The following is a 14411-nucleotide window of genomic DNA, read 5'->3' on the forward strand; positions in this document are numbered from 1 at the left end:
ATTAGGTTCACAGGACAAAATAGTTAATGACTAAAGTAATCTATCATTTGACAAGACAAAAGACCCCAGCATTTGGGATAATAACTCATTATTTGACAAAAAGTGCTGGGAAAATTGGAAACTAATATCACATCAACTAGGCATTGATCCATACCTAATGCCATATACAAAGATAAGGTCCAAATGGGTTTGTGATTTCGACATGATATTTAGTGATATTATAAGCAAATTAGAAGAACAAAGAATAATTTGCCTCTCAGATCTGTGGAGAAGATAGGCATTTGTGGCCAAAGAAGAACTGGAGTTCATTATTGAACACAAAATAGATACTTTTGATTATATTAAATTAAAAAGTTTTTGTACAAACAAAACCAATGCAGACAAGATTAGAAGGAAAGCCATTTTTTACATTTTTTTTACATATTTTTACATTTAAAGGTTCTAAAATACATACAGAATTGACTCAAATATATAAGAATTCAATCCATTCTCCAATTGATAAATGATCAAAGTAGTGATCAGATAGTTTTCAGATGAAATTGAAAACACTTCTAGTCATATGAAAAGGTGCTTTAAATCACTATTGATTAGAAAAATTCAAATTAAGACAATTTTTGATGCTCTAAATAGGTGTTTTGTTGTTGTGTTCATATAGTTTCTGGCTTAGCATTGGCAAGTAGGCTCCCAAATATTTTACATTATGGACAGATATTTTAAATGGAATTTCTCTTTGTATCTCTTGCTGTTGGACTTTGTTGGTAATATATAAAAATATTGCTAACTTATATGGATTTATTCTGTATCCTGCAAATTTGCTAAAGTTGTGAATTGTTTCTAGTAGTTTTTTAGCTGATTCTCCAAGGTTTATTGTGCCACAGTTCCCTTTTAGTGTCCTGACTCAGTTTTCCCAATTGTCCTATCTCAGTTACTCTGCCTCAGGCTATAACTATTCCCTCTTAATGTTTGATAGGATAAAGGTCTTGTATCTTACACATCATTAGAATATCAGGAGTCTCTCCAGCACCTCCTTCCATTATGTCATCTTAGGTGCCTGCCTCCAACAAAATGTCATCCTTATCCTAGTTGCCTCCCGCATTATGTCATCATTCTTGTTACCCTATAAAAGAATTTTGCATCCAACACTCAATGCTGGATTCTTGGAGACAATAGTCTCATTCCATGGAATCCAAACCATGGATCCATTTGGTCCCAGTAAATTTCTCCCTTTCAAATAAAATATTAAATTGTTCTCTTATATCTATCCTGCCTCGGTTTCTCTGGCATTACAAGTTCTCTAACTATACCTTATATCATCTGCAAAGAGTGATGATTTGATTTTCTCATTATCTACTCTAATTCCTTTAATCTCTTTTTCTTCTTTTATTGCCAAAGCTAACATTTCTCATTCTATATTGAATATTAATGGGGATAGTAGGTAATCTTGTTTCACCCTTGATCTTATTGGGAATGGTTCTAGTTTATCCCCATTATGTATGATACTTGCTGATGGTTTTAAATAGATGCTACTGATCATTTTAAGGAAAACTCCATGTATTATGATATTTTACTGTTTTTATTAGGAGTGGGCATTGGATTTAATAAAATGCTTTTTCTGCATCTATTGAAAAAAACATACAAATTTTATTAGTTTGGTTATTGATATAGTCAATTTTTCTAATAGCTTTCCTAATACTGAATCAGCCCTGCATTCCTGGTATAAATCCTACTTGATCATGGTATGTTATCCTGGTATTGACTTTTTGTAATCTCTTTGCTAATAATTTTATTTAAAATTTTTGCATTAATAGTCATTATGGAAATTGGTCTATAATTTCTTTGTTTTCACCCTGTGTCATAAAAGAAATTTGATAGGACTCCTCCTTTGCCTATTTTTCCAATTTTGCATAATTGGAATTAATTGTTCTTTAAATGTTTGTTAGAATTCACATAAAAATCCATCTGGTCTTAAATATTTTTTTTCTTAGGGAATGAATTAATAGCTTTTTCTGTTTTTATAAAATGGGACTTTTTAATTTGTTTAAGGATAGAATTATATATATAATATATACCATAATATATAATATAAACCATTAAATGGAAATATATTATCAAATTTTTAAATTCATTGACCCCAAGTTAAGACTATTCAGTCCTTTTATTTCTCTTTCATGTTATTTTCCTAAACCACGTCAAGTACAGTCTTGTCTATTTTTTTTCTATCATGTCCTTCTACAGTCTCTTCCACCCTATGAACTCATTCCACCCTATGAACATATTTCTCTCAATTGGCCTGGGTTATACAGCTTTTAGTATAAGTATACATTGAAAGTTTATTAAATCTTTAATAAAAAGATAGATTTGAATTCTATACCCTTCCTCAAGCTCTTTCACTATCTTGGCATAACCTCCCTATTCTTTCTGCTTTTCTAAAGCTTACATACCCTTCAAAAGTTATCTTAAGACCCTACTCCACAAAGCCTTTCTGGACTGTTACATCCCATATTATTATCTCACATCCCTAACTTTCTGTTAAATAGAATTTATTCTTTCATTCTAAGTGTATTGATTTTACGTCACCACCTAACCAAGACCTAGTATTTTTTATGATTGTGTCCACTCCAGTATTAGTGAGTTGTATTATCATGGGTTCAGAATAAGGATTCACTGACATGTAGTCAAATGGGAGATAGTGTATGCAAATAAGAACATATATGATTAAAAAAAATAAAGATTAGATATAAGTGAATCTTAGGGTGGAAGATATCAGGAGCTAGAGATTGAGGTCAGATTTAGAATGTACTTTTTTCACTTGAGCTAAATTTTGATGATTGGAGGCCGAAGTGATGTAACCATACCTATAGTTTTAGGTAAATGACTAATTGCTTGAATGAACGATGGTGGATGGATTGAAGTGAGGAGAATTTTTCAATTATAGGTAAATAAAAAGGCAGTTTCAAAAGTCCAATTGAGGAAGGAGGAGCAGCAGGAGAAGACAGAGACAAAAAAAGTGAACTTGAAAGAGAAAGAGAGAGAGATGTCCCAGATGAAATCAAGGTTGTAAATTAGGGTGATTGAAAGGATGGATTTACTGACTGAAATGGAGGATTTGAAAAGAATGAAAAAGTTTTGCCTATATTGAGTTTGAAATGCCTATAGGGTAGGCAGATAATGTAATTTAAAATGTACTTGAAAGAAAGTATCAGTGAATTTTGCTGAAGCTATGTCTAGATGACCTCTTATAGTATAGATACTAGATCCATAATTTCATTTATACAAGGATATTTCAGTTGAAGAAACTCATTTTACCTATGCAGATCATTTAAATCTCTGTAATTTTATGTACTTTGAACAGGGCTTCTTAAACTTTTTCATTCTTAAGCCCTTTTTGCCTGGAAATTTTTTATGTGACTCCCCATATATAGGTATAGGTATACCTAGAGGTATGCAAATCAAACATTTGCAGATGATATATCATAAAGAAATTATAGTAAAACAGTTATTTAGTATACATAAAATTTTATCATTTATTAAAGATGAAATCAAATTTGCATGCTAAAAAAAAAAAAAAAGAAATGCCTATAGGGACATCCAGTTTGATAAGTTCAATAAATAGTTTGTGATGAGGGAATAGAACTCAGGAGAGAAAATAGGTTTGGATAAATAAATCTGATCCACACAGGGAGAGATTATTATCTAAATACTTACCAAATATTCCCTTATCTCCCTGAGTAGAGAAACCCAGCTCATGGGGTATATTGACCACAATTACTTCTACAATTATTTTTAGCTAAATTACCTCAGGAATCAGTTCTCTTCACTCCACTTTTAATGTGACCCAAACAACCTGTTTATCCCTCTGTCTCTAGTTGTAATAATCGCTCCAAATCTCAAAATTCCTCTTGAGGACCTCATACCTAGTATGCCTCCATTTCCAAAATTTTTTTCCATCATTCAGGATTCTGTTTAATTTATTAAAGTATCTAATATGTGCCAGACACTGTGCTGAGCACTGGGGATATAGAGAAAGATAAAAACCTTTATTTGATTCCAAAGAGCTCGTTTTCTAATGGGAGAGACAATGTTCAAGTGGTTTTGTACATAATACACTAATAGAGTGTAAATGCAGGTAATCTTCAGTAGAAGGAAGTATCAGTGAGTGTGTGGTGGTACTACAAAGAACTTTTTGTAGATGTTGGAGTTAAGCCGAGTTTTAATCAAAGCTATGGAAGCCAGCAGGCAGAAGCAAGAGCATTCTGAGCATGGCAGAAAATCAGTGAACAGACACAAGTAAGCAGCTCTAGTAGAAAGGTCCCTTTTAGGTAGCTATTGGCACTTGATATAGAATAAGGCCTAGACTGAGGAAGATCTGAGTTCAAATTGATCCTCAGATTATTTACTAGTTTTGTGTGCTCAGCTAAGTAATAATCTGTTTTTCTCCCTTCATTTTCCTCAATTATATAGGGATAATGCTATCACCAATCTTGCAGAGTTGTTGTGAGGATCAAATGAAATAATATTTTTAAAAAAGTGCTCAGCTCAGTGGCTGGCACATATTAGGTAGTACCCTAAATTCCCTCTTCAATAAGTTACTACATTCACTACTCAAAATAAACGAAAAGTAGTCTCCCCATGATACCTCTCTGTACCTAGTGGTTATACTTAGACAAGAAACACTTTTTTTTTTTTTTTTTTTTTTTTTTAATGAGCATAATTTAAGGGATCTGGAGCCCTGCTCAGTTTACCTTCTTCCCTTAGGCTTTTCTTTCTCTGTTAGCAATAGAGCAAGTAGATTGCCAGCTACACAGCTTTTCACTTTTAAAGACTTCAGCTTTTGGGATAGGAACTCATTGCTGAGAAAACTGGAAATTAGTATGATAGAAACTAGGCATTGACCCATACCTAACACCATATACCAAGATAAGGCTGAAATGGGTCATGATTTAGATATAAAGAGTGATATTATGAGCAAATTAGAACAAATGATAGTTTATATCTCAGATCTGTAGAGAAGAAAGGAATTTGTGGCCAGAGAAGAACTTGAGTTCCTTATTAAACACAAAATAGATAATTTTGATTATATTAAATGAAAAGTTTTTGTACAAAGTTAATGCAGACAAGATTAGAAGGGAAGCATAAAGTGGGAAAAACATTTTTACATTAAAGGGTGGGGCAGCTAGGTGGCTCAGTGGATAGAACACCAGCCCTGAATTCAGGAGGACCTGAGTTCAAATCTGGTCTCAGACACTTAATACTTCCTAGCTGTGTGACCCTGGGCAAGTCACTTAACCCCAGCCTCAGGAAAAAATAAATTAAAAAAAACATTAAAGGCTCCTGAGAAGGGCCTCATTTTAAAAATATGTAGAGAATTGACTCAAATTTTTAAGAATTCAAGCCATATGAAAAGGTGCTCTAAATCACTATTAATCAGAAACATGCAAATTAAAACAACTCTGAGATACCACTACATATCTCTTAGATTGGCTAAGACAACAGGAAAAGATAATGGTGAATGTTGGAAGGATTATGGGAAATCTGGGACATTAACATATTGTTGGTAGAACTGAATCAATCATTGTGGAGAACAATTTGGAATTATGCTCAAAGGGCTGTCAAATTGTGCATTCCCTTTGATCCAGCAATGTTTCTATCAAGCTTATATGCCAAAGAGATCACAAAGGAGGGAAAGGGACACAAGTGCAAAAATGTTTATGGCAGTCCTTTTTATAATGGCAAGAAACTGGAAAATAAGTGGATGCCCATCAGTTGGAGAATGGCTGAATAAATTATGGTATGTGAAGTAGTTTGATCATTCTTATATTTTCTCTTCTTGATTTGTTCTCTAGATTAGTTATTCTTCTTATAAGAAGTAAATAAAGAAAATTGTCCTGAAAGTTAGAACAAGAGAGTAAAGTAGAATTAGGAAAAAAAATCTATTGATCACCAAGTGAAAGCGATCTATGAGGAAAATACATCAAATGCAGAAACTCCCAGTTCAAAAAGAAAACATTATGAACAATAAGAAAAAATAATATGTTGGAACCACAATAAGAATCACAAAAACTCTAGCAGTGGCTACATTAAAAGATTGCAGGTCTAGGAACACTATATATTGAAGAAAAACATAACTGGGGTTGTGGCCAAAAATGTTACACATCAAACTTAAGCAAAATCTTGAATTTGAGAAAGTGGATATATCTATCTATCTATCTATCTATCTATCTATATATAAACATAGATCTAATATTATTATTAGTAAGTGGATGGTTCAAAAGAAATTTTGAAATAGATTTCAGTGTGATATCATTCTAAAAAGCAAAACCATGAAAGAAAAGATAAAAAGAGTAATTAATATTATATGAATGAGGTAAAAGAGGAAAAACTTTGACACAGGCGAATTAGATGGGGGAAGAGGACTGGTGGTTCTGGAACTCTACTCTCATTGGGAATGGATCAAGGAAGATACAATACAATACAAACACATATATACACATGCATATATACGTATATATATATATATATATATATATATAAATATACATACATTTATATATATACACACACGTGTGTGTGTGTGTAGAGGAGTATAGAAGTTTTCCGAATTCAGAAAAATATAAGAGGGTAAAGGGAAAGGGAGCAGGATGAGGATTAGGGAGACATTTTTAGAGGGAATCCAATTCATATAGGATCAAGATTAAAGAGAAAATAACATCCATTTAGAGAAAATATAAGTGTTCTGAATTTACAAAGAAATAAGAGAATAAGGGAATAAGGAAAAGGGGATATAGAGTGTCGTGTAGATTAAGAGGAATGGAATAAGGTTTGTAGATTAATAAGAATAATAAGAATGAGATAAAGAAGGAAGGAAAATGTGGGGGGTGAGGATAAAAGAAGGATCCTTAGAGGTGGGGGGTAGATTAAGTAATAGCAAGGCAAGATCGTGGGTAGAAGTAAAGTAGAACACTCAGTAGTTATAAGAAATAAGAGATGTAAACATAATAAAAAAGATCAGTAGTACAACTTATTAGGTTAAAAAAAAGTAGGGGAGGTAAATTAAAGCTAAAGTAGATTTAATCAAAAGAGAAAAATAAGGAAACTACATTCTATGTCAGCCATATCAATCAATATTGTTGTAGACTAAAATAACTAGATAATATAATGTTGGAATATTGTTGAGGTATAGGAAATGAAAAGTTGATGGATTTAGAAAAAAATGAAATTATTTGGGCTTATGAAGGAAATGTTATCCATTTTCAGAGAAACAGAGGACAAACAAATGTAGTACAATCTTACAAAGCTGTTTATGAATGTGTATGTGTATGTAGTATGTATAGACATCTGTGTATTTGTGACTATCTGCAATTAATTGTAGCCTTTTTGGGGTTACAGAGGGAAGAAAGAGGGAAAAAAGAGTAAAGTAAAAAGTGTACACCAGAGAACAAAAGAAAGCCTGTAAGGAATCAAAGAAAAAAATGGATAGCTCTGAATACCAAGTGTAGTATTTATTATATATATTTTCTTGAAATGAAAATTCATAGATTTATATTTTGAATCCTCTATGATGTACTGCTATGGCCCTAGAAAAGTTTTTTTCCCCCCTATTTTGTATTTAAGTTTTAAGTAAATAAAAAAAAAAAGAATTGGGTCCAAAATAATAATCTTATTACTATTTCCTTAATCATTCAGTGGATGAATTCATAAAATAAAAAAATTTTAAAAAAAGCCAAGAAATAGGTAACTGCTCTGTTATTGATATATAGAAGTATTCATCAGACATTCAAATAGTTGAAAGATCTTATCACTTTGCAAACATTTCTGAATGCCAATTTGGGGATTTATTGCAAAGAACTCTGTAAAGCGCTAGAACTGAGCAAATGCACTTGGATAATGGAGCACGTGAGACTAATTGCCAATTGGACAATTCTCTATTAACATGTTTGAAGGATGACCCTCCCCAACTATTCTGTGTTGGCTCGATCTGTGGACAAAAAAGGGGAAGTGACTTGAGTAGGTGAAGTAGGAGGAGGAAATTGAGGCATTCTCTTGGTGGTGGACAAAGAGGAAGGAGGTGTGGAGATTGCTAGCGCTAATCCCCTGACTATGACCACAAAAGACCTCCATTCTTATTTTTGAGAAATCTAAATCACTTTTTCACATAGAAAAATAATACTAATTTAGATTTGCTTGAGGTCAGTAAAAAAGTAAATTAACAAAATTATTGTACTAATCATTTCCTACCACTTAGCAATAGATGTTCACTTAATTTTTTAATGCTAAACAATAACAGCAAAAAAAAAAATAGCACATAATTTATGTGTCCTAATATAATTTTACATCTATCTATCTGTAGTATGATTATATATATATGTTTGTTTTTTTGTATTGGTGCATACATCCATCCATACATATATATGTTTCCTTGATCATTTATTTATTCATTCATTAACTTATTGATCCATTAACTTATTGATCCAATCATTTAGTTATTTACATATCTTTTTAGCTATTTATTTATTCATTTTTAAAATTTAATTGTATGTATACATATATCCATAAGATCTCAGGAGAGAGGAGATGAAGATGCCATGATTCTTTAGTTTTTCTTCTCAAATTTAGTCTCCACCAACTTAATGTGCAATACAAAGACTTATGGTCTTATTTCAAGTTGTGCAGCTCTTTAAATGGCTAATGGGAATTGTTTCACCCAGCAAAATGGCTTGAGAATATGGCAGCATCAAAATTATTCAAACAATATTTATTTATTAAGCCCCTACTATTTGTCAGGCACTATGCTAAGCCCTGTGCATACAGAAAAAGACCAAAATAAAACAACAATAACAAAAAGTATCTGCCCTCAAAGAATTTACAGTCTAATGCGTGAGGACAAAAATCACCTGAATGACTAAAAGAGAAACTGAGGTAAAGCTCTGATCCAAAACATTTTATTAAAGGGAACTGACATCCTCTAATGAAGTGTACCTCTCAGCCCTGCCTCATGATCTGAGATGCATCCTCCTTGTGGGTCATATTTTTTATAGTTGTAGATATCGAGACACTGAAGAATGGCTATATCAAATACAGATTAATTTCATTTATTGATACATAACACATAAACTAAAGTAGACAAAATAATATGTCAGCAGGGTTACAGATAGGGAGAAGCAGCAGGTATCTTCCTTGAAGTGGTCAAAACATGGATGGGCTCTTCCTTAAGTTAGACTAGAGGAGATGGTACAAATTATACATATGCTCCAAGAAGATATCAGGAATGGAAAGGGAGGGAAGATTTTCTGTACTCTGCTACCAGTCATACTTGGTCTGGTTTTGGGAATTGGATGAAGATAACTGTATTAGTATTCTTTCAGCTATGCAAGTAAGGTCCATAGCCAATAACAAGTCTTTTTTTTTTTTTATGGTTTTGTGTTTATTTACTTGATGTATATTTAAAATGTTCTCATAGTTAAATTATTTGCTTTTAAAATTATATTTTAATTTTATATCATGCTTATTTTCCAATATATCTCTCATTGCTTTGCTCCTCAAAAACCATCCCTTGTGACAAAGGTTTTTCTTAAATTAAAAAAAAAATTAAACCACCTAAATGAGTCAGCTCATCCACACTATGTTTCATAGTATGTTTAAAACTCACACTTATAGTGCCTTCCTGTGAAGAAGGAAGAGAGATATATTTCCTATAATATTTTTCCTGGGCCAAATTCAGGTCTCATAATTATTCTAGATTTATTATTTTTCTTTCTTTCTTTTTTTTTTTTTCTTTTTGACTAGATAAAAAAATATCATTCTTAAATGTTGCTTCAATCAAACTGAGACCAGAGATTTAAAAAGATCACTGTATTCAGGGCCATAAACTAGTCATCTTGCTATGCATCTTACCTCGGGACTCAGATGGTTCCAGAGGAGAAAGAGATACTTATGACTTTGCACAGCCCCCCTAACTTAAATCCAATTCATTTCTAAATGACATTACCTTCCTTATGTATTCTCTTCAAAATAAAGAATAAACAACAACTATAAAGAATGCAGTTTAAACTTTTTTTTTTCTTCATTTTTCTAGTAGACATATACATTATTTACCTGGTTCTGATTACTTCATTCAGTTCTTATAATTCTTTTCAATCTTCTCTAAATTCTTCAATTCAATATTGGTGACAGCATAATAAAATCCCATTACATCCATACATCAAAATTTGTTTAGTTATGATGGGACATATACTTTGTTACCAGACATAGGACACCACATAAAGTACTGCTAGCTGTGCATATGTTGAAAAGAGATTTGCATTTACTCTGTTTTAACTTGCCCAGTTGGAAATCTTGACTCATCTTTTCCTGTTATCTTTCCTAGCTTGCCCAACATTTTTCTTTTCCTCAATTTCCTAGGCAGCCATGTTCATGACTTAGAGCAGAAGACTTTTTTTTAAAAAACTAATTCTCAAGTTCTTGAAATTGCAAAGCCTAATCCACTTATGTCATATGTAGAATTGCCTTTGCTTATCTTCTGTCTGGTTTTCTCCCACCCGAAGTCCCCTAAAAAAAAAAACAAAAAACAAAATAAATTGTTTCCTCATTTCTTCACTGAACTATTCCTTCAGATTTTACTCAGTAAGCATTTCTTAAACCTCTACTCCCTATTTAAATTACTGTGCCCTTTTTTTGAATTTCATTATAATATGTCTCATTTTTTCCTCAAGTATTACCTTCTCTCCCCAATGCAGGCCATCATCACCTCAAATCAGGAGTATTGTAATAACTTGATCATTGAATTTTCTGCCTTACAGTCTCTGCCTTATCTAGTATATCTCTAGGGTTTTAATTTTATCTTCCTAAAGTACAGGTCTGACTATGTTTCCCCTTTAGTTATAATGGCTCTCTAGTCAATGGCTTTCTATAACCTCTATGATCAAATATAAATTCCTCTTTTTGAAATTCAAAATGTAACCTGATCCCCTCTATTTTTTTTGTCTATTTATAAATTCCCATATTCTGTAATGAAATGTTATTGATCTTCTTGCTATTTCTTGCTCAAGAAAATCCATCTTCTAACTGTGAATTTTACTGGTTGTCCCTTATGCTTAAAATTTCTCCATCTTTTATTTGTTTCCTATATTCCATGACTTCCTTCTAATCTCAAAATTCACTTTGTACAAAAAACTCTTCCTGATCCCCATTAATACTTACATCTTTCCACTATTTCTCACCCACATTTTCCCCTTCATTTGTCTTGTTAGTACACCATTTTTTCATGTTATCTCCCCATTAGAATAGAGTTGATAGCTGTCATGTTTTCTTCCTTCATATTCCTAGCATTTAGTATAGCACCTGGAAAATAGTAGTCATGAAATAAATGCTAACTAACTTGAATTGTTAACTAGAAAAAGGAAAGGAATAAGAAGGGATTGAAAAGGCCAAATAAAAGGGAAATCTGCAAAGTAATTGTTTTCTTATGAAATATTTTTACCAGAATATAACTAATATTATTATCAGAAAATAACTTTTGTTGAAATAGAAATTGGAATTAGGACTACAATCATGTTCATTTTTAAATTGAGGTATTTGTTGAAGTTTCAACTTTGTATATCCATAATCAGCAAAGTCAATTTATAGCATTCCCTATCAATAATATTGCATTTTTTAAAACTTTGGGGAAAATATTAAATATTATACAAAGAAGGCATAATTAGTACTACTGAGGAGAGACTCTGTGAGCCTCTCTATCCCTTCTGCTTTTGAAACTTCTTAAGGATGCGCAAGCGAATCTGCTTAGTCTTGACACTATATACAATTGGGTTCATGAGTGGAGGAACAAGAAGGTAGACATTTGCCATCAACACATGTACTATTGGGGATGCATTCTGTCCATAGCGACGGATCATGGATAACCCAATCATGGGTGTGTAAAAAGTGAGCACAGCACACATGTGGGAAATGCAGGTATTGAGTGCTTTAATACGCTCTGATTTAGAAGCAATGCTCAGCACTGTGGCCAGGATGAGCATATAGGAGAGAAGAAGCAGGACTGAGTCTAGTCCCGTGGAGAAGATGGCCACCATGAGGCCATAGATGCTGCTAATCCTCCGACTGGATACTGTCATCTTAATGAGATCCTGGTGCAGACAAAAGGAGTAGGAGAGAACATTGATGGGTTGGTATTGTAGCATTTTCAAGAGGAAGGAGCCAGGAAAGACTAAAATCAGTGCCCTTCCAGCAATGGCCAGCCCAATCTCACTAGTTACCCCATCGGTGAGGATGGTTGAATAGCGCAGGGGTTCGCGAATGGCCACAAAACGGTTAAATGCCATGGCCAGCAATATAGCAGACTCTATGATGGAGAACATATGGATGAAGTGCATCTGGATCAAGCAGGCATTGAAGGGTATTTCCCGGGCATGGAACCAGAAGACACTGAGTATAGTAGGCAATGTAGTGGTAGACAGACCCAGATCTGTCAGAGCCAACATTGACAAAAAGTAGTACATAGGCTGGTGGAGTGAGGTATCTGTCTGAATAATGAAGAGGATGGTGGAATTTCCTGCAATAGAAATAATGTAGACTAGACTGATGGGGATGGAGATCAAACTATACATGGTCTCTAACCCTGGGAAACCTGTCAAAAGAAACCGAGGATAGAGTGTGGAGGAATTGAAGACAGACATGATGCTCACTGGGATGGATTCCTTTCCTATAATGAAAGAACAAAGATTATAGTTCTCCACTCACTGATCCTCAGTGAGTATAGTGATCAGTCAGATCATACTTATCATCATCATCATCATCATCAACATCATGATCAATAGCATCAAATATATCTCTCTATTTTTCTATCTGCAGCTCTCTCATTCTTTTCCTCCCTCTCTGTCTGTCTGTCTGTCTCTCTCTCTCTGACTCTATGTATGTTTATGTATGGATATATGTTTATATACACAAGTACACACATATAGACAAGCAGAGAGACAGTGTATCTAGTGGGATTATTTATATCTTTATATCTTTCTATTTATTTATATTTTGTCATTCAATTGTTTTCAGTTATAGCTGATTCTTCATGACACCATTTAGGTTTTTTTGGCAACAATGTTGGTATCAGTTTGTCATTTCCTTTTCTGGCTCATTTTATAGATGGAAAACTGTGGTAAACAGGATTAAGTGCTTACCCAGGGTCAGATAGCTAATGACTGTCTAAGGCCATATTGGAATTTAGGAAAAAAACATTTTCTTGACTTCAGGCCCAGCCCTCTCTCCCCTGGGCTACCTCAGTGCCATCTATTTACATGTATCTCTATCTATCTATCTATCATCTATCTATCTATCTATCTATCTATCTATCTATCTATCTATCTATCTTCTATCTATTTATAGTTTCTACATATATAAATACATATAAATATAAATATATATATAGATAAATATATAGATATAGATAAATAGATAATAATGTAGTACATTGCTTGACATTATATAGTATAGATGATATTAGTTGTGAAGATGAGATATTAGTGAATGAAATGTTTAGAGGAAAACTTTTCAGGTCATCCTCCTCTTCTTGTCATTGCTTTATAGAGAGGAGGAAAATGTCCCAGAAAGATAATTATGCATGTAATAGGCAATAAAACTTGGTGTTGGTATCAGCACAATTAAAAAAATAAACATAGCAATTTAAATCCATTTATGTTGTGATTCTTACTCTCTATAGTTCATAGTCGAACAAGGCTGATGGCTAAATTGTCACAGTATAGGGATTAGGTGCTAATTTGTTGTTTAAAGCAGTGCATCCTAATTTTTGTACTTTTGAGTAAAGCACTTCATCTTTCTGGACTCCACTTTCTTTATCATTAAAATGAGGGAAGTGAATCATTTTATATCCAACTACTTTTCAATTCAAATCCTGGTGATTAAATTAATATTCCTGAGATTTCTACTCTCAGGGATTTACTCTCTGACTCCCTGAAAATCAGGAGTCCTGTAAAGAAGGAAACCAAATATTTCTGTGAATGCAAAATTTCCTTAGTGTATATGATCTAGTTCTAATTTTTTTCTTTTCACTTTTAAAATTGATGACAATGATCCTATTGTATTTTCTCTCTACCCACCAAAGTATAACTGGTCATGATAAAATCATCTTTGTTCAAACCCTACCTCTATTACATTCTGGCTTTTTGAACCTGGGTAAGTAACTTAATATCTCATTGAGCACCCCCCCCCCAACAACAACTTTCTGCAACTATAGGCTGCAGGTCAGTTGTGGATATATATTTGATAAAAAATAATTTTCTTAGTGGGAATTATCTACAGCAAAGAAATTGCTAGTGTGATTAGACACACAAAAATGCACTCTTCTCACCCACCCACCCCCAACAATTTATCACCAATATTAATGAAATTATAAGACTGTCTTC

General features: G+C 33.0%; 1 protein-coding gene across 1 annotated transcript; it reads right to left on the reverse strand.

The window, feature by feature from the left end:
• Window positions 1-11729: 11729 nt before the first annotated feature.
• On the reverse strand, window positions 11730-12671 carry LOC141559880 (olfactory receptor 51G2-like). Its single transcript, XM_074297536.1, has one exon. The coding sequence runs from the start codon at window positions 12669-12671 to the stop codon at window positions 11730-11732; it is 942 nt and encodes a 313-aa protein (XP_074153637.1).
• Between the last annotated feature and the right edge of the window lie 1740 nt (window positions 12672-14411).

Source organism: Sminthopsis crassicaudata, chromosome 3 (assembly GCF_048593235.1).
Source record: "Sminthopsis crassicaudata isolate SCR6 chromosome 3, ASM4859323v1, whole genome shotgun sequence".
NCBI classification, from domain to species: Eukaryota; Metazoa; Chordata; class Mammalia; order Dasyuromorphia; family Dasyuridae; genus Sminthopsis; species Sminthopsis crassicaudata.

Coding starts and splice junctions, on each gene's coding strand:
- LOC141559880 (XM_074297536.1), bottom strand. CDS start 12,671: ATGTCTGTCTTCAATTCCTCCACACTCTATCCTCGGTTTCTTTTGACA.